We start from the raw sequence: 21,960 nt of genomic DNA, 5'->3' as shown, positions 1-21,960 counted from the left end.
AAAGAGAGAGAGCTTGTGTGTGTGTGTGTGTGTGTGTGTGTGTGTGTGTGTGTGTGTGTGTGTGTGTGTGTGAGAGAGAGAGAGAGAGAGAGAGAGAGAGAGAGAGATGCGAGAGAGGTGGCAAAATGAGTGCACCACGAGCTGCTTGTTACTGCTTTTTGTTTTCAAGCTTTTCAAATGTACAAAATGTGGGAGAAAATGAGGGAAAATGACTTCCAAATGTCTAAAAACCAGTTTAAAAGCCATGTCCAGGACATAGGTTTCAAGTCCACCTTACCATGCATCCACCTAAACCCAAGAATGACATTTCAAAAGTAACTTTCCCTAGCCATGAATAATTTGTGTTCCTAGCTATTTTGAGGATATGAATGATCCATTTTTGTGCAAATAGTAAACTCTTTAAGGAGGCAATTCCAAGAAATGAAAAATTTGAAGGGAAAACCTACTCCCATTAGCAATTCCATAACATGGCTCAGTGCTAAGTTACAAAAAGCAAGTGCATGTATCCTAGGCTTTATTTCTCACTTTCAAGCTTTCCTAGCCTATTCTCTAGCAAATAGGAAATTAAAAGGGATGAAAGTCAAGGATTCAATGGCCTTTGGGGATTCTATGGGACTTTTGTTCTTTATTTTTTGCACTCATTAATGAAAGAAACACACCAATGACTTTTCACATTGTCAGTATAAAAATGACAAGATCAAAGGGGCAACACTGTTGGAATTAGGGTTGCAGGAAAGCACACAAAGCTTTGAGAAGAAGAAGCAAGAATGCACACAACACACAATGTATTAGATTGTGTCAACGTACAAAAAATTAGTTAGCCCTAGAATGATGGGCGTATATACAAGCCGGGGAAAAAAACCTCCTAAAGAGAGAAAAAGTGCCCCGGCGGTCCTAAGTGTGTTCACACACATCACTGCCTATATTTATGGCAACAAATCCTCCCTGGGAGTGATGGTGTGAATGAGAGCTGGCACTCATCTATAGGGAAGTGCCATGCCCGAAGTAGATCAGTCCACAAAGGGGAGCAAGCCCAAAGCTTTGCGGAAAGCTTTGAACTTCTCACCAGGAAGCACCTTTGTGAAAAGATCGGCGAGGTTGTCCTGTGTTGGCACATAGACCAAGTTGATCTCTCCTGCTGAGAGTCTCTCCCTGACATAGTGATAATGCACCTCAATGTGCTTTGTGCAAGCAGGAAAAACTGGGTTTCTTGCAACTGCCAATGCGCTCTGACTGTCAGTGTAGATAGAGGTCCCAGACTCCAGTCCAACACCCAAGTCAGCCACAAGCCGTCTCAGCCACACACACTCGACCGTAGCTCTATGAAAGCTGCCCTGTACTCAGCTTCACAACTAGAAGTGGCCACAGTAGGTTGCTTCTTGCTCAACCAAGATATGCATGAGCTACCGAGCATGAAGCAAAAACTACTTATGGACACTCTTGTGTCATAGCAACCAGCCCAATTTGAGTCCGAAAAACCATGTAAATCTAGCGGCAACGATCCCCTCTTGGGATAAAACAACCCAAGATGTATGGTGCCACTCAATAGCGAAAGATGCATTTAACTGCCTTCCAATGCACATAAACCTGCTCACTTGTGAGACCCTGGGCTATGCAAACTGAATGTCCGGCCTCGTAATGCATACATAAATGAGGCAACCAACAGCTGTCTGATAGAGTGTGACATCAAAGTGATCTCCAGCATCATGAAGACTCAACTTCAAACCTGTCTCCATTGGAGTAGCAATAGGCTTGCAATCTTCAAGGCCAAATCTCCGTAACAATGTCTCAATATACTTTGTTTGACACAAAGCAATACCTCCATCACACTGCTTAAACTGTATCCCCAAATAATGATGCAAATGCCCCAAATCTGACATCTCAAAAGAGGCATTCAAATCAGCCTTAAAATCAGCAATATGACTCTCATTTGGTCCTGTGAGCAGCATGTCATTGTCATAGAGAGCAATGATTAGATGTACATCATCCACACGTTTAGCATGTTGGACTATTCTGAAAACCATGTGCAGTCAAATATGCATGTATCTTTTCATACCAAGCTTGTGGAGCTTGCTTTAAACCATATAAAGTCTTTTTCAACCTGCACACTTTGTTTTTCTGCCCTCTTTGAACAAAACCACGAGGCTGCGATACATACACCTCCTCATGCAAATCTCCATTCAAGAATGCAGTCTTTATGTCCAACTGATGTACATTCCAACCATTATGAGCTGCCAATGTACAAATGCTACGAATGGTAGTCATACGACAAGTGGGAGCAAAGGTCTCATCAAAATCAATGCCCCTTTCTTGAGCATAACCCTTTGCAACAAGTCTAGCCTTATAGCGATCAACACTGCTATCTGGCTTTCGTTTCAACTTAAAAACCCACTTACATCCAATGGCCTTTTAACCAATAGGTAAATCACACAAAGACCATGTACCATTCTTCATTATAGCATCATATTCACTTTGCATTGCAGCCAACCAATTTTCTGAAGAGGTTCTTCCTCTTCATACATACTAGACACAGCCAAAGCATAATAATCTGATGCATAAGAGGCATGCTGAAAACCTAAACGAGTACGACTAGATATAGGTGTATCAATTTTACTATCACGCAAGGTTTGCACCAGCCATTTAGGCATACCTCTAGCCTGCTCATTTTCAGTCCTATCCTCATGAATTACATCCTGTAAATCTGCATCAGAAATAGGCTGATCTATGATGTCGTTTGAAATCTGCATAGGCTGAGTATTTGCCTCATTAGGATTTACATTTGAATTTCCACTTGTAAATAGAGGCAACAACGTATCAAATACATCCTGTGAGCTCAACCTGTCTCTTTGGTACATGATAACAAAGGCTGCACAGCATCTTCCACAAAAACAACATCTCGACTAATCAAGATACGCTTTGACTGCGGATGATACAATCTGTAACCCTTGCTCTCATCACTGTAACCAACAAAAATGCATTTGAAAGCCTTATCATCCAATTTTTTGCATTGTTGCACAGGCACTAAAGCATAGGCCAAGCAACCAAAGACACGCAAGTGACCAATAGAAGGCTTCCTGCCATGCCAAGCTTCGTATGGAGTAATAGACTGCAAGGTCTTAGTGGGACACCTGTTGAGTACATATGCAGCACACATGACAGCCTCAAGCCAAAACGCATGTGGCAAAGCTTGGCTCTTGACCATACATCGTGCCATCTCCATAAGTGACCTATTTTTTCTCTCAGCAACACCATTTTGCTGAGGGGTATACGGCACTGTACATTGGTGTTTTATCTCACGACTAGCCAAAAATGTATCAAACTCTTTAGACATGTACTCCCTCCCTCGATCAGAACGGAGGGTGCCCACAGTATAATTGGATACATTTTCAACCATAAGCATAAACTGTTTGAAGCACAAAAACACTTCGGACTTTGCCTTCAGCGGATATATCCATGCATGCCTTGATAAAATCATCAATGAAAGTCACGAAGTACAAGAGTTTGCATAGACCCACATACATCACTATGTACAAGTTATAATTTGTGAGTGACCCGCATAAAACCATCCTTTGAAAACATAGAACTCTGCATTTTGCCCAAAATACAGCCTTCACAAACATGTTTCAATGGTGCCTCAAGAGAGGACAATGAAGCAACCATATCAAATTTCTGCAAACGCACCAAACTAGCAAAGTTCAGATGACCAAAACGAGCATGCCATAGTTTTGCATTTGAAACTGTCTTTTTATCAGAAACTGCATTTGCTGAATCTTCCACACCCTTGCATAAGAATTGAGCCTATACAGCCCACGAAACAAGGTGCCAGATATAATAATCGAATCACCAGAAGTCAAATCATGAACAGTACATCTGTCATCCACAAATTTGACTACAAGTCCAAGTCTAGCAAGCGCAGAGACAGACAATAGATTCTTCTTTATCCCTGGCACATACAAAGCATCTGAAGGTGTGAAAGCGCTGCCATTTACAGCAGTAAGTATAATTTTACCAATACCCTTCACTGGGTAAGAAGCATTATTGGCACATGTGATAGTATTCCCATTAGGGACAGCCTCAAGACAAGTGAACATATCACAATGTGAGGTAATGTGCTTTGTAGCACCACTGTTAAAATACCAAACATCAGAGTCAATAGAAGCTGCCAAACATGCATCATGTAGAGATGGGTCATACTGGCAATACACGCTAAACGCCCATTCTGTATCCTACACAACATTTGCAGAATCTGCATTTGTAGAAGCATCCACTATTGTGGCTGCATTTGACTCTTTCTTCTTTGCCTCTTTAGCCTTTAGCTTAGGACAATTCTTCATGACATGATCAGTTGCCTTACAATAGTTGCACCTCATTTTTTTCTTACCTTTATCAAGAGCCTTTTCAGACCTATTGTTGCTACCTGTGGAAGGAGAAGAAGTTGCAGACCTACTAATAGGAGAAGAAACAATGGAAGGGACTGCCTTACCACTTCTTCTCTGCTGGGCAGTAACAAATGCCTGATCAACTGCACGCTGCCCTGTTATACCTGGACTACGCTTCTTGCAAGAGCTTGTTGACTAAAGTATCATACTTGACAACATCAGGTCTGTCCTCTCACTAACAAGTCTCCACGTGGAAGCAAAAGTCTGATATGACTCAGGTAAATCCACTGTTCCTTGAGATCTTTAATCTCAGCAAGAAAAACATTCATGTCATCATCTTCCTGCATAATCTTCGATTCTAGCTCTTTACGCAAGTAAGAGATTTTTACCTCGTTACGACCTGCATACAAACCAGCTAGAATATCCCAAGCCTGTTTTGCTGTTTTAGCTGAACGAATATGTAGGGTGATGTTACGTTTGACAGAAAGTGCAATCAAGGCATGAGCCTGCGCATCTTTGCCATCCCAACGAGCTTGTTCACAGCAGTGGGTAAAACAACAGCAATAGTAGAGCTGCTAGAACCTGCAACATCCTCAACAGATCCTATATCCACAGAACCTGGACGTACATCCATACCCTGCACAATGTTCCACACTCCTTTTGCAACCAAAACATGCTGCATCATGTATGCCCAAAGTGGGTAGTTGCTGTCTCCATCCAATTTGTCATCAGCAGACAACATACGAAATACATCATTGATGTTATCAGTCATAGCCTAAAACTGATGCAAAAGCTACCTGTGATGAAGTAAAGACTGAACAGAGAACAACTCGTGCTATGTAGCACGGTCCACAATAGAATACGTATGCCTGTTTTGCAGAAAACTGCACTGTCGAAATTTCTACAGAAAATTACGAAAACACCTGTGCAGAACTTACAATGCAAAAACGGAGCCCGAAATGACCTCAGATGCGATTTATGAGGATGCTCAGTCCTACGGGCTAATTTGCAGAGTATAAGGACATGCAAGCGCTCGTGAAAGCTCACCTCAATCGGAGAACGTGAGTCGGAGGGTGCTGGCAACGTAGCCCTGGGAACCGATGCCTGCTCTGATACAATTGTTGAAATTAGGATTGCAGGAAAGCACACAAAGCTTGGAGAAGAAGAAGCAAGAATGCACACAACACACAATGTATTAGATTGTGTCAATGTACAAAAAATTAGTTAGCCCTAGAATGATGGGCGTACATACAAGCCGGGGGAAAAAACCTCCTAAAGAGGGAAAAAGTACCCCGGCGGTCCTAAGTGTATTCACACACATCACTGCCTATATATATGGCAACAAACACCAACTTTTCATGTTCAAAAGGAGTGCAACATAAAAAAAAATGACTTTTCACATTGTCACTCTAAGGTCACTAAATTAAGTAATAAAAGTTATAATTCTGGCATATTTCTCTCAACGCTAACTTTTCATGTTCAAAGGGAGTGCAACATCCATGTATGTATGGGCCCTATGACTTTTCATGAGTCGTGCAAAAGACTTTTACCAAGGAGGAAACCCATCGAAGGTTAGTTTTTGTCTTGGCCACAGCAGACAATCGAGTGAGGAGTCAGGACTCAGGACTTCCAACACGCAACGCGACATCTTGACTACGATAAGTCTGTAGGTCAAGCTTTTTTTTGTATGAACGATGGGTACCCGCACGACCGTCAAGCAAGCCGGTCTCTTATAGGAACGCCAGTGCGATCGCAAGCAACGCATGCATGCATTCTACGCGTCTGCGCACAGTCGCTCGGTTTACCAGAAACGAAGAATTTAGTCAAATGCCATTGGCGGCACGCCCACACCACTTAGAATATTCATATCGGCGCTGTCGACCCTAGCTATATATAGTCTCAAGTCTGCCTCTTATCAGCACTACAATAAGCTTATCGATTAATATAGACTGAGTGTGCCCTCGATGCAGCAATTAGCATCTCCATTCTGAATCCTTGTTTTAATGGAATCAGTAACGCATCAACCGGCTGTCGAAAACGCGATAGCGGCGCAGCATATTGATCTAGTTCAATATGCGGAGAGAACTGATAGTAGAGGTAATGATACTGGTGAGCACGAGAATGCATTCCTGCCAGGCTTCCGATTCCACCCAACCGAAGAGGAGCTGGTAGGCTACTATCTTAGGAGGATGCTGCAAGGCCACAAGCTTCCGGCTCAGCTCATTCCCACCGTCGATCTTTATAGCTACGACCCTTGGGAGCTCCCAGGTTATACTACTTCATTAACGGCTTAATTTGATATGGGCATCATGCACCACGGCTAGAATTTGAAAGTTACAGTACCCTTCCATGGGGAAGAATGGAAGGGTTCTGAGAAATTTAGTTGTCCTTAAAATAATAGAGAAGCCCTTCAAATTCTCACTAGTCACAGTACTATTTTGCTTTCTTTTCTAATGAAAAGAAACGCACGAGAACATTCTCTTGGTTTACAACCAGCTTGAATAAATCAGAAGGTTCGACCTTACAATTGTTTTACAACAAGAAGGTTCGACCAGCTTACAATCGCATCTCTCTCTTCCTTCTCTTAACCTCTGTGGGTTTACTCTATAAAATAACACCTATATATCACATGCATTCACTGGGTGTGAAGTACATCATGTGTTTTCAGCATTGTTGGCCTGTTTTATAATACTAAGCCATTGGGTTAAAATTAATGAAACGTTTGATTGTCAAGTTTTGAGGGAAATTCAGGTGAAGCATTCAAACAACAAACATCGTTTTATAAATTAACATTTTTAAAGAAAAAGAGCTCGTGTTTCTCTTGTAGATCGTCGCTAGTGACCCGTGGGTTTAACACGCACTAATTACTCCTACTCCTTCTGCAAGCAGCCATGGCGGCTCCAAGACAGTGTGAGCCGGAGGAGTACCGGTATTTCTTGGTGCCTCGCTCTAGCAGGTTCCGCAACAACGGGGAGAGGCCCAATCGCCTCACCAAGTCCGGCTATTGGAAGGCCAGTGGCACGGACAAGCCACTGCATGCCGGCAGCCATGCGCATAATAGCGCCATATTCAGCAGGAGGGCACGGCATCATCAGAGTCATCATCAATACTTCTCAGCCTTGAGAAAGACTCTGGTCTTCTACGAGGGCAAAGCACCCAGGGGCACCAAAACTTGCTGGGTCATGAACGAGTACAGAGTGGACCCGTCCTCACATGAACACTTCCAATACAGTATCCATCCTGAGGTCCGTCCGTCCGTCCACCCACCTCATGAACGTAACCTCCTATCTAAGCAGCTGCGCAATCCATCTGCACATGCTAATGTTTAATTTCTCACGTAATTAGCATAGGATATAACATATTGATCGTTTTTATTTCTTCTTTCTTCTTGCATCAAATATATGGCGATTGGTTTGAACATATTGGTGAAACAGAATATGGGCTCTACGATCTGTCGCCTTCGACTTAGGTGTTTCATGCAGCCAGCTTCGACGCCGGCTAGCATGATTTTTGAAGGAGCCCGCTCCATTCCTAAGCGGCACAATGCATTCATGGAGCAAGCAGGACTGTACCGGCCGTCGGCGGTCTCACTGCATTTTGCAAGCCCTTCTCCGAATCCAACGCCGTCAGCTGATGATCCATCAAAGCAGGACGTCCTGTCGTATAGCTCTGCAGCTTCGCACGTCCCGCACGTGCAAACACTTTCCCCCCACGATGAGAGACTCATGGATATTGATGTCGATATTGCTACGTCCCCGAGTCAAGAATTCTCTACCCTTCCACAATCAGCTCGCTCATCAAACAGACCTTCACGGCTCCAGCTACAGCAGCTGTCCAAATCAGCTTGTCCGGACATGAGATTGCAGGAGGCCTGCACATCCGCTCTCTGGACCCCCAGCCCCGGTCTCCGCGCCAGACTCAAGGGCGACAGCTCCCTTTCCAGTCCGGACAGCCTCGATGACCTCTTACTCAACTTGCAAAGCTATGACATTTCGAATCGGCACTGATCCACACCCATTGGCACTCCATTTCCCTCAGACCTCTGTGTATAAAAGTGCAACTTTCCTCTGTATATGTAACCATAACCGTTGGAATGTAGCTATTCACATGTAACTCATTCCACGCATGCATCATCATGCACTTGAGATTACTACAGACTTGGTGGTTGTAACCGTGCCATATATATTTATACTTCAGCCCATGAATAATTAATCTCATCTATTCCGCCTCAGTCTCTATGTATGTTTGGGGCAAAGTAAAAGAATTCAAAAATAAGCTTAAAAATATAATTCTTTAGCTTAGACATTAAGGATAGTAAATCACTTTCAGCACACCTTAACAAAATGAAGAGTATAACTCAACAATTAGCTAACCTTGGGGCACCAATAGAAGAAGAGGATGCCATAGCCATATAGTTAAAAAGCATGACACTTGAAGAGTATGGGCACTTATTGGCTACATTGAAGAACCTCCCGAATCTAACCATTGCGCCATGAGTGGAAGTAGCACTCATAGAAGAAGAGAAGCGGATTCGAGGGAAGACAGTTCAAGCTACATCGAGTGAGGAGAAAGCACTCTTCTCAAGAGGAACAGGACCAAGGACCAGAGAAGGGCCAAGGAAAAAGATAACATGTCATTATTGTGGCAAAATTGGTCTCATAGCAAAGGATTGTTGGCATAAAAAGAGAGCCGGAGAAGCCAATGTAATGCCAAAGAAGGAATACAATGATATGGCCTCGCAGGATGGAGACAACATCGATTATCTCTTCTAGATGATATGATGAGCATGGCTCCTAACCCTTGGTTGTAACCCCACTCTCTAGGTGTTTAAAGTGTCAAGACAAAGCCAACAGTGTAGCTCATAGAGCAACCTAGATGGACCTCTCCAACCATCTGAGTCTGGAGTGTAGGTCTAAGTGAACACTCATCACATTGAGAGGAGTGTTGAAAAATGCAATGTGTGAGGGTGCAACATGAATAGAGCAAGGGGAGGAGTATGCACATTAAAAAGAGGAATAGACTAAGGGTACATTGACAAAGGTTGATTTATATGGTCATTTGTAAAAGGTGAAGTCAAAGGTCAAAAAGGTAGCACATGGAAAGTGCAAGGGAGCACATGTAGTGTGAGAATTTATGGACACATGGTTGGCACTAGGGTGCACACATCTTGTGAGTTGGGAGCTCCGTGAGAGCTATAAAAGGATGTACAATACTAATGCAATGAGATTATGGTGATGTATTTCTTAATTATCATTATTCTCTTGATATTAGCTTAATTCTATTATGTGTATTATCTTAATCAACATACTAAATCATGTCTCTCATATACTTTGATCCACCTTAAGCTCAATCATGTTTGATTTCTCAACAATTTCAACAAGACATCCAAGGCTCAAGCCTTGGGCTCTTGTGGTGGTGGTGGGCGGCCCATCTCTCTATGCACCAATTTTTTTGTATTGTGCTAGAACATTCAACTAAAATAGACAACGTTGCTCTCATATTACTCCAACCTAAGAGGTCACCTCTACAAACATCTCAAGCCTTGTTCTTGATTTCACTCCACTTGATTAGGACATTCTCCAATCTCAACTCTCTGGCATCAACACTCATATGCATGCTGCACTAAACGCCACCCAAACCTCATCCATAGCAGCGTAGGCAAATTTCGATGAAAAAAATGAGCTTGCAACTATTTATTATTTTTAGTTCCTTGCTGCTGGTCCTCTTATAAAAGATGACTTTGGGCATCATTGTGAAATCTAGACTACGCTCTTAACACAGAGTGCGAATACATAGAAAGAGAGAGAGAGAGAGAGAGAGAGAACTTATTGATCATTGATTTGTGATAATAGGGATGACCATGAGGTCTTAACAGGTCCATCGTCATCACATACATAGAGAGACAAGACGTAGACAAATAATAGGAGGTTATTGTATTGAGTTGCAGTAAGGGCTTTGCCCAATTATATTTATATAGGGGATGAAGAGGTAGATACAAAAGGGTGTGGTTACATAGGGTTAGAACATGTGTCCTTTGTTATCACACATATATGTGAATACACTTACATTTCCCTTCTCCTAAGCTGAGTAGGGTGGTGTTTATTTGTATCTAAGTGAAGGTGTGTGTGATACTACCATCCCATCTTTTAAGTGAATATGGAACACTTTATGTTCATTGGATCCTAGGTATCTATGCTTATATTGAGATTACGTGATCAATTGCTGGTTGGATACGTTTTCTCTAGGATCAATGGCTAGGTGGATAAGTTTTCTCTTTGCAATAGAATTCATTAAGGAGAGCTTGGGGACGCACACATGCAGGTCAAGTAAAGCCTTAAACGGTTGCACTGGAGCGGCATAAGGAGATAGGCCTAGAATTTGAAGGGCACCCTTAGGGCTTTTTTTAAACTAGCTTTTCTTTATGAAGAGATTGGAAAGTCATATAACTAACTTTCCCAAAACCCTTCTGTTTTTTTAAAGGTAAATTGTGTTTTCACCCTTGTTGTGAAGGTTTTGACCCCCTTGTAAGGGTACTACAACCTTTAAATTCTAGCGCTGTAAGGAGATTCTGCATGTAGAGCATTGATGATGGCTGCAACATGGTCCTTGCTAATAAGTACTGAATCATGGCCATGGGTGAAGAATTGATTTGGGCTGTCGGCAAGCAACGAATCTCCTTGGTTTGTTGACCATGGCCATCGAACAAGAACCCAACTAGGCCATCGTCGGAGGAAAGATTGGTGGCTGATCTCGGCAGTGCATGAAGGTTGGACTAGGGTGACTACTTGATATTGAATCCCCGCCGTTGAGGCATGGAAGATCTAGGCCAGCAAAGGGACATACATCTACATCATCAATGCCTTGGGGCTGCAAGTCACATATGTGTTGCCCTTCCAGTGAGGGTTGCATATCTTTGTCTGCGTCAACATCATTGGCATGTTTGTGCGGCTCTTGTGCTTTGTTTTTATGTAGGTCTATGCCTATGTTTTGTGTTGACATCAGGTTTTCATCTGCTGAATCTACTATTTTTGGCAACAGGTTGCCTCGAAAATCTCCTTCTTTGTCTGGAAGATCAGCCCCATCATATGGGAAATTTGCTGCAGGCTTCTTCTGTGCACCATCCTCGAGCAGGCATAATAGCCCCAACGGGAAGTGTGCTTGGGAAGGCCCACCCACCGGGAAGTGTGCTTGGGAAGGCCCACCCACCACAGGGAGGAAAGCCCAACCCATGGATACCATGTGGAAAACAGAAAGTCCCTGTCACACACCTTCTCTCTCAGAGTGCGATCTCTCTCACATAGGGAGCACGCAGAGGTAAGAACCATACAGAATTGTGTATTGAATAGAATGAATGGTTACAACTATAACAAAGTATGCATGCAAGTGGTGTGACGGTTGGGCTCTTGCCAGGTGTTAAGATCTTATTGGTCTTAACATCCAACAGGCCGCTCATCAAGGGAGAGAGGAGACAACAAAAAAACATGTGCAGCTAGGTGCGCAATGAGATGCATAGCCATACATGTGCAACCACACATGCGACCAAATGCATGGCTATTTGCATGTACGCACACACAGCCACTAGCTGCGTGTGTGGCCATGCTGGCTACACATCTAGCAATGTTTGGGGCTACGTGCTAGAATTGGCCCTCTGAATTACAATGGCTAGTAATTTACATGATAATATCTAAAATATGTGGGTCATTGGATATTTGTCATTTGTAGTGCATGGGAAAGATAAAAATATCACATTTCTCTTATAATAGACACCTAATTTTACAAACAAAGAACTACATGCTAATCCCATCCTCTACTAGGTCTTGACAAATTTTTCCGTCCACCTCAAGACCTATGGAACGAAGATCAATAAGAAGTTGATTCCACTATGTGAATCTCATCACCATAATCATCATCGATGTAAAGATCATCCTCCTTCTGGTCTTTCTCATCATTCTCGTCCTCATTTGCATTATTGGCCTCATTTGCATCCTCCATGGCCCACCTCCTCATTTGCATTAGCTCCATGATTTGCATCCGTTACCTCCACCTCCTCCATGACTTCGATGTCGAGATCTTAGAAAATGGCCTTTCCACAAGTAACTTGCCCTCCACAAGAGCACCATCTCAGTTTATTGATATCTGGATGGAACACAACCTTCCAAGATCAAAAGAGTTTTCTTAAGGCCCAAGAAAATGAAGTTAAATTAAACATTCAAACTCATATATAGATATATTTGAAAGTTTACCTATTCATAATGCAGGGGCAAGACTAGAGTGTCTTGATTGGATCACCAAAGCCTTGTAGAGTCATCTGCTTAACCCCACTTGGATGTTGCCTTCTTGTTGCATTAGGACCTCTACCTATGGGCTCTGTGAACCTCTTCACATCAAAAGCAAAGACCTCAAAGGTTCAAAATCTAGATTTAAGGTTGTCTATAATGATGGCTGAGAAGGAGATATCATCAGAAGACATGGCCATAACATTGCTGTCTCACTTGCCCTCTCAGTACTCAGCATTTTACTCGTCTTTGATTACTAGTGTGGCAGGCTCAGCACCATCACGTGGGAGGAGCTTGTGCCCATGGTCTTGGACCAGGAGGAACGATTCATGAACCCTCCTCATGGTGGAGGTTCTCGAAGGCCTTAACTGGCCAACGGTCGAAAGGCTGTAACATGGGCAAAGGGAAGGCTTCATCAGAGAAGTCTTTTGAGAAGAAGCCCGTTAATTGACCACGATAAACTAAAAGCAGAGAGGACCTTGTGGCGAGAAATGCCACTATTGGAGGCAGTGTCCCAAGCGGAATATCGAGAAGGGTGAAGATTCCTCAGCAGCAATCATGAAGACTCCAGCTTTTGTGCACTTGGAAGTGATGGACAACGATGTTTCATTTTCTTCAGGCAGGGAAGAGGTTGGAGGATTCTCCGCAACAGATACTCGGAAGTGGATTCTAGACAGTGGTGCTTCCAGGCACGACTCCTTCCCATTTAGATTTACAAGATCTCTACAGGTATTCTGGTCACATTCTTACTGGGGATACATCCACTATCCCAGTTCATAGTAGTGAGGGCAGGATGGAGATAGTTCCTGATGGTGGCAGAGGGGGGAAGCATTCCTCCCAGGTGTTGTATGTTCCATCACTTGGTTTTCATCTATTGTCAATGCATCAGGTTTGCAAGACTGGCGTACGGGTGGAGTTTGATGAGCATTTTGTTGCTCTCCTTGACAAAGCAACAGGCCAGGTGGTTTGGGAAGGCGGAGTGGAGAATGGAGTTTACAAGCTTTCAGCACTCTCTCTCCCAAGTCCTCAGGTTTGTGATGAGTGCCAGTCTGGTAATGGCCACTTAAGTGTGGATATGCTGCAGGTGCAGGCTTTCCGGGACCAGATGGTGGATAGCTTGCCAATTGATGGCAACAGTTGGCAGGAACTTTCCAGTACTGATGGTAGTAGTTCTTGTGTTCGTTAGTCAGAGGAAGCTGAATAGGTAACTTATGCTCTGATATCTCGTAGTATTCGGGACAAAGAAACTCCTGTAGATGAGGATGTTCTTTCCACGGGGACCTTTCAAAAAGCCAGGTAGGTGGCAGTTGATTACTTGCAGAAGGAGGTGCATTCTCCAGGCTTTGTGGTTTTGGATTCAGAGGGGGTGGTTGACAGGTTTAAGAAGGCCTTGCATGGTCTTCAGCAGGTTTCCAGGACTAGGCTTTGCACCATAACAGGTGTTGATCCTTGTGAGCAGTGTGATGCCTCTTTGATTCAGAAGCAGAATGGTTCATTGATCTGGTTGATGGACACCAGATTGGACGAGAGCTTCCTGATGAGGCAGTTGAGCTCATGGTTGTAGATGACTCTTTGGGAGGCAGGATTGCGTTTCCTGTGGTTTCTGCGGCATGCAAAGGATCATGGACTCGCTTGTGAGGTGGTGAGGATGCAGAGGTTGCATTGCAAGATTGGGCTTCCACTGGGAGGAATCCATGGTCATCCAGAGGCACTTTGTTCGTGAATAGATTGTCGCTGATGACATCTTGCTAGAGTTCTGTTCGACATAGGACAATAAGGTGGACCTCTTCACCTCACGAAGTCGCTATCTCATGATTTGCTCAGGCGGCACCCCAGCTCCCTGTGGTTGGTTTCACAGCCCCCAGGAGCTGAGAGGGGGTGTTAGAAGTCATCTCCTGTCTTTTTGTAGACACCAAGGCCTTTGTTGTGGGTGTGCCCACCCTAGTAGGTGTTTTCTCATTTTTCCTCACTCCCCATATTTTTTCCCCATTTTTCCCTATTTTTATGTGGCTTGGGTGTGACAGCCCCTGTGGTGGAAGATGGACCTCTGAAGCTGGCCGACTGCATCTGATATGCTCTTGGTGGCTATTTACATTGCTTCAGGTCCACGACCCCCCCAGATGAGTGTTGAAATTTGAGCATAATGATGAGCTAGGGTGGATCATACACTAGAATCAACATGATTAACAAAGTGATTAAGAAATGATTAAGACGTAATTAGTGAATAATTAGCAAATAGATTAATGTAGGCATGGATACTCAAAAACCAGCAAATTCTCATTAGGGATATGCCTCAATTTATAGAGTTTACATCAAGCATCAAATCCCATTGATTTCTCCATGATTCACTCCCAGAATATCTCCACCTTTTGCCTGATTCTCTCCACCTCTTCTCTTTTCCCTGAATATCTCCCAGAATATCTCCACACTCCTAAATTCCCTCATGCTACCCATTATTCTCTCCCAGTAGATTCTTCTCACCTTTTCACAGGTTCTTTCACAATTACATCTCCTCTTTTACAGCCTCTATCCAAGAGCTTGTTCCCACACACACCCTATTCACTTGTATATTTCAACACCTCCCCTCAAGTGAATACTCCTAGTACACCTAGGCCCTATACCAAGTTTGCCTCCCCTTACTTGGCAGTCCGCGACCAGTGTCTACTCCTCCCCTCAAGTTATCTTAGCACACCTGGACCCTATATCAAGTTTCTCTCTTACTTGATAGCCTGCGACCAGTGCCTCAGATCCCTAAACCCATAGTCCTTGACACTCTCTCTCTCTATGTGTCCAAGGCTTACTATAGTTGCCCGCGACCTTGACTAAAGTGCTCACACATACATCTATCTACCACGTGGCCTACATCATCGGTGGCTCAGAGGTGGTTTTACTTTGTTGGGGCAGGTTACATTGGGTTGTGGGGTCTCTCTCTCTCTCTCTCTCAGAGATTTTCACATGGCTCCTCACTCTTTGGAGCCTCACATCTTCTCTTGTCTTCAGTCTTCTTGTCGTGGCAGCTTCTCTCCACGCGGCCATCTCTTCTTTCAGTCTTCTCGGAGCAGCTTCTCTTCTTGTGGCAGCTTCTCTTCTCGTGTCCATGTCTTCCTTCAGCTTTTCTTCTTGGTGTGGATCCTCTTCTTGGGAAGAGATATTCTTCTTCTTTCATGGCTGGGGCCATGAGCTCGTCCGTCAGGTCATTTTGCTCCATGTGAGCAACACGTTTCAATGTTTTGCTGACAGTTCCTTTGGGCTTTTGATGTTTATCTTTTGTCATTATGCAATGCAAACCCAAATCTATGCGGGAGGTCTTACCTCTTGCCTTATTCTGGACAAGGGCAGTGTCTGTTCCCATTTTTACACTGATGCAATGTGCCCAATACATAATGCGTATAGCATTCATTCTCATGCACATTCCAAATGCAATTCTGGCTGTGAATAATCTTGAATTTGAGTGAGATTTACAGGCATTAACCAAGGGTTAAATGCAAAATGATGATTTTCACAATTTTATCAGCACAATTTTACCAGAAATTACACTAAATCAAGGGTAACCAATTTGTACGGGATGGTTGGAGTATCAAACCAACTCCGATTTGCAATCTGAAGTTATAGGGATCTGTATCAGATACCTAATGGTTAATTTGAACCCTCAATTGCACCAAAATACAATGATTAGCACTGATTAATCACTGATTAGCAAATTAATGCTCTGGTTTGTGTGCAGAAAACAGAGTATGCGGGGAGCCCAGATCTGGTGCCTTCCACTTCAAATGAGCTCAAATGCTTTCAAAGGAATCAAAAGCAATGAGTCTAGTAGAGGATTAAGCCAAGAAACACAAGATTTGACCAAATAATGAAAGTTTAATCTCTGTTTTACCAAAGTCACCTGTAGATTTGATGAAGAGCTTGGATCTCTCTGTAGACTTGATGAAATTGATTTCTGTCTTCACCAGCTTGTAGAGCATGCTTGATTACCCCTTGGGCTAGGAGGAATTGAAGCAATTTGACTTGATGAAGTAGCAATGGCAAAATCTGCAGAGAAAAAAGGCACCGGCGAAAATGACGATTTCTCCTGATTCCTTCGGCGGTTTGCTGCGCCGTTTCGATGAGCTAGTAGCCAGGGGTGTTGGCTAGCTTAAGCTAGAAGCTTGTGACCTAATTTGATGTGTGCTAAGTGCTAGAGACCCTCCACTGGCTGGGGGTGAAGGGGAAGAGTGAAAACTCACTAAAAAACTTGATTTTTTTGGCTAATTACCTACTAATCCTGATTAATTCACTAATGGGCTCATAAATCTGGTTGATTCTAGGCATGGCTCTGATACCATGTTGAAATTTGAGCATAATGATGAGCTATGGTGGATCATACACTAGAATCAACATGATTAACAAAGTGATTAAGAAATGATTAAGATGTAATTAGTGAATAATTAGCAAATAGATTAATGTAGGCATGGATACTCAAAAACCAGCAAATTCTCATTAGGGCTATGCCTCAATTTATAGAGTTTACATAAAGCATCAAATCCCATTGATTTCTCCATGATTCACTCCCAGAATATCTCCACCTTTTGCCTGATTCTCTCCAGCTCTTCTCTTTTCCCTGAATATCTCCCAGAATATCTCCACACTCATAAATTCCCTCATGCTACCCATTATTCTCTCCCAGTAGATTCTTCTCACCTTTTCACAGGTTCTTTCACAATTACATCTCCTCTTTTACAGCCTCTATCCAAGAGCTTGTTCCCACACACACCCTATTCACTTGTATATTTCAACAATGAGCTGGCCGACACCATGCTACTGGGGCCGACTGTGCATTTCAGCAAGTCGTGGGGATTGTGGTCCTGTCGGCTGCCCTACAGCAAGCCAACTACTGTTGGTGGGCCATATAAAATGGCCCCCCAGCCCCCTTGTCACATTTATATCATTCCGGGATTCTTTTGTGTATATAGAGCAGAGTTACACACCTCTATCTCTCTCTCTCTTGTGCTATTATTTTCTGCATTGCGTTTTGCTCTAGTGTTCCCAGATCTAGTCATCATCTTCGCTGCGTATTCTGCGTATTCTGACATAGTAGATCCTCTATATAGTGGTGATGTTGGGAATGATTAGATCTCTTAGGTGTCAATAATTGATCCAATCTAAGGGCTCATACTCTTGTATGTGTCATGGAGATTGACACCTATGAGTACTTAATGGGTGATGATTATGTCTTTTGTAAAAGTCTTTTTGTACGGGTGATTATGGTTTTTTGAGTGTAAATTTGAATTATGCAAATCATGTGTGAGTGAAAGCTAAATGGAAAATTCAATCATGGGTGTGTACATCAATGACCAAATCCAAGGACTAAGTAGTTGGGTGAAGGCTAACCTATTGGGTCAAATGGAATTAGGCCTGATCAACACATTTGGTAGGTGTAGAATGGATTAGACACTTGAAAGTGGGTAGCAAGGTGGGCCCTTAAGTATGTGTACTTCCAAACGTCAAGACTAAAAGTGATTTTTAAACAAGAAAACTAGGAAAAATCTAGGAATCAACTTTAGATTGTAGAATCTTTAAAGGAATGAAAGTAGACCCATTTCCTTTATAATGAAGGAATAAGACCTCATGTTGAGCTGAGGGAGCCACCGTTACTACATGTCACATAGATGGATTTATGCTAATTATAGTTATAATGAGATGCTTTGAGAAAACATAAGTTTAGTTTTGATTAATTTTAGGATGAGTATAGTACTAGAACTCTGTTTATACGGACAGTATGCCAAAATATTCAAACCTTTAGAAAATATATACGGTTATGAGATTCTTCTTTCCTTGCTCATAGGATAGTACTGGTCACTCTTACCATGGTATGACAACTAGGGCTAATAACAAGTCTATTAGCCAGAGGTTGGGTCAAAGAAGAGTTGAGGCTTAGGAAGTCGAGTGATAGACAATTCTTGTAATGGAATAATTATGATTTTTTTAAATAAAGTTTTTTGTCTCCTTTTTTTGTTAAACAAATTGTACTTCCAAGAGTGGTTTATATAAGAATTGCATATTTAAATTGAAATTAGAAAAGTGCAGAAATGAGATTAACATGGCAAACCACCCTCTTTTATAAGATGGCAAAGCACCATCAGATATTTGCTCGTTCAAGCTGGTAAGATGGCCAAGTGTTCTACTAGTCTTAAGTACGTATACAAAGTCCTTAGACTTACCCTATTTGAAATTTAGCACAAGGTAAGGTCGCCTTATATGGTCCAATACCATTTTACAAAATATAAGTTCCCGTTAAGTGGGTAAGACAACAAAGAACCTTACAGTAGGTTGGGTGAGTGAGATATCAAAGCGCCTTATGGTAGGTCGACAAGCAGTGGGTGAAATGATATTATCTTACAAAGTGGTTAACAAGCTCCCTATGTCTCCAGAGGATCTCACAAATTTGAGTTTTCCATATGAATAGCCGCTTGGGGCTTGTGGTACAAGGATGTTTGGTGCACCCTTTCTAGTAGTCCATCTAACAATCTTCCTCTAGCCACAAGAAGATCTCTATGTTTGTGTAGCTACGTCAAGAAGATCCTTAGGCACATTTAATTTGATTAGAAATAATGGTGGATAATGGGCCAAAGCCCTCTTCAAAGAGAGTAAAATCTAGTAGTCCATCTAGCAACCTTCCTCTAGCCACAAGAAGATCTCTATGTTTGTGTAGCTACATCAAGAAGATCCTTAGGCACATTTAATTTGATTAGAAATAATGGTGGATAATGGGCCAAAGCCCTCTTCAAAGAGAGTAAAATCTATCCTATGCCCGACACATGTAGATGTGGTGCTCTTCCTTCTTAACCTATAGACTATAGAGACTCCATATTATGTCATCCCTAGCAATGCCCTCTACCCTCTTTATCTCCACTAAAAGGTAGTAAAACAAAGACTCATATCTACCCAATTGCGATTTGCATGGCATTAGACATATCTCTATGCAAATAATTAGGCCTTTGAATGAATCCATCCTTCATAGTTTGCAAGACAAAGTCCTAATAGAATTGCATCTTTGGTGGTGACTTCGGATGTGCAATCCATGTCATATAGGTGTGTAGGTGGAGCACATCATAGAAAATGAGGTGGTACCTTCTCATGAGTGCGATGAAGGGTGGCTGCATCCAAGCTATAGTGGAAGGGGTCCCGTGTGAGAGAAAGCACTAAGAAACCTTGGCATTAGGCCCTACTATATACCAAGTGTAAACCTTGAGAGCTTGTGTCTACCCATGGTGTAGATGCAATGAATGAAAGTCAATATCTAGAATAGTATATCCACTACCAAGAGTGCCACTCCAAACTATGTTAGTATGATGAGATTAAGTACATCACTGGGGTTACTGAAGTGTTAAGAGATAGTAGGAAGGAGAATTGAAACCAAATTTGGATGGTCAAAATTGTCTCTTTACCCCTCCCCCTCTCATTTGAATTATTCACCATATGAAAGATAAAGCTTCCATGTTTGATTTAAAAACGCCATACTTTCCACTAATCTGTCTTTAAACACTAGTACTTTGTAATCCATCTGCCATGAATATAGCCATTAAACATTTCGATTGACTCACCCTCCTTTCTATGTTTCTTTTTCTTGAATGTTAGCACAATGCCCACATAATTTTAATAGAAATTTCAAAATGCCATCACACATGTTTGTTAACTTGAGCTTCAATCAATGGAGATTCTCTTAGCCTCCTTAAACAGATGGATATCTCGTCAGCCTTCTCAAGAAGGTAGTACCACAAGTAACAAATCACCCATTTTTATTGAAAATGTATCTGCTATCTTGGTGTTCCTCATCCTTGCCTTGACCCTCATTTAAAGCATGATTATGACCTTTCACTGTATTTTTGACTAGATTTTATTGCATGCTTTTACTAAGGTTATATCTCTCTCTAGCCTTCTCTTTGAAGTTACTTGGTCCCTCTTGTTCTTTTATAAAGTAAGATATATTGCCACTGAGAGAACCCTTGTTCAAGTCAAGAGCCTACCTTAGCCTTGTGCCGAAGCATGCGTTGTGTCTTACCTTAGAGCCGCAAATACAACTCCCCTATGTGCATGTGCTAGCTCGTCTGTCACATTCTCACACATGAATGTTCCTTGCCGAAGGGAGAGATCTCTGTTCCTATATGGAGGTAAAAGGATATGCTTCTTCGCGACATGGTTCTCTCTCATGATAGGTGGGGAATGAAGGGGAAGCTAATGCAAGAAGAAGACAACCTACAAACAAACTTATTTAAGTACGCATCCATCTAGCATGCATGAATCCAATAGCATATAAGAAAGCAAGAAGAGGAAAGATGAGATCTCACAAATATTCTGTTACAACAAGGGAATAATTCTCTATTGCTTATTGTCAAAAATGACTTATATACAATTGACTAGTTTTCACACTAGGCCAGCCAAAATTAAAAATTCTCCAACCTCTATTACGAGTCTTAAGTAAGTATGTACACAAAGTCCTTAGACTTTCCTTAGTCCTTAGTCTTAAGTAAGTATGCACACAAAGTCCTTAGACTTTCCTTATTTAGCATTAAGCACAAGGTAAGATGGCTTTATATGCTCCAATGTTATCTTAAGAAAGATAATAAGTGCCTGTTCAAGCGGGTAAAATGGAAAAGTGCCTCTTATGATAGGTCGGGCAGCTGAAACCATGTTAACCAATGGAGAGGTTAACATACCACCCTTCCTAATGGTGAGAGTGTCACTGGTGTAGTTGTTTCTGGGTGGATGGTCCAGGATATGCCATAAAGTTGGCAGGCAAGGTTAAGTGGTATGATTTGGGACCGATCCATAGCAAGAGGTAGGGCAAAGTGGTGAGAAGTTATTGGTTGCCATGGTGGTAGGCAGCTTGGTGAGGTTGCATAAAGGTAATATGTGATGTAGAGATTCTTCATGTGAGGCCTCCTCCAATGGTTGTGCAAGTGACATAGACCCTTCAAAATTAGATAATTAGTAGAAGCAATTTACACCCTGTGTGATTGATAGAATGAGAGCTAGGACTACCTTGCATTGGTTCCCATCGGTAGATGGCATTCTGACATCTTTGCACGACTTGTGCTGACATGGTATTATGCCCAAACCTTGCAACGTGATAGTTAGAGAGAGTAGGCTTCTTTGAATACGTTAGAGCCAAGGAAAGGTTGTGTTGGTGTAGAAGTGGATTCAAAGCAAAGTTTTTATGCATTAAAGCTCTTTGTAGGAACTTGCAATGTTGAGGCTTCTCCAAGAAATGGGTCGGCTTGCACCAGCCATCGTATTATGCCTAAACCTTGCAACATGATACGTAG

The 21,960-nt window shown here is 42.4% G+C and overlaps 1 protein-coding gene across 1 annotated transcript; it reads left to right on the top strand.

Moving 5' to 3' along the window:
* Window positions 1-6,291: 6,291 nt before the first annotated feature.
* On the top strand, window positions 6,292-7,708 carry LOC147616711 (NAC domain-containing protein 35-like). The gene is made up of 2 exons (XM_086777188.1): window positions 6,292-6,647; window positions 7,269-7,708. The coding sequence occupies exons 1-2, from the start codon at window positions 6,383-6,385 to the stop codon at window positions 7,706-7,708; spliced, it is 705 nt and encodes a 234-aa protein (XP_086633314.1). The 5' UTR covers window positions 6,292-6,382.
* Window positions 7,709-21,960: the final 14,252 nt, after the last annotated feature.

The sequence above is a fragment of the Cibotium barometz genome, chromosome 38 (genome assembly GCF_041138505.1).
Source record: "Cibotium barometz isolate CiBa-2024 chromosome 38, ASM4113850v1, whole genome shotgun sequence".
Lineage (NCBI taxonomy): Eukaryota > Viridiplantae > Streptophyta > Polypodiopsida > Cyatheales > Cibotiaceae > Cibotium > Cibotium barometz.
Note: the sequence above shows the minus strand (reverse complement) of the source record. Positions and strands in the feature narration are given on the sequence as shown.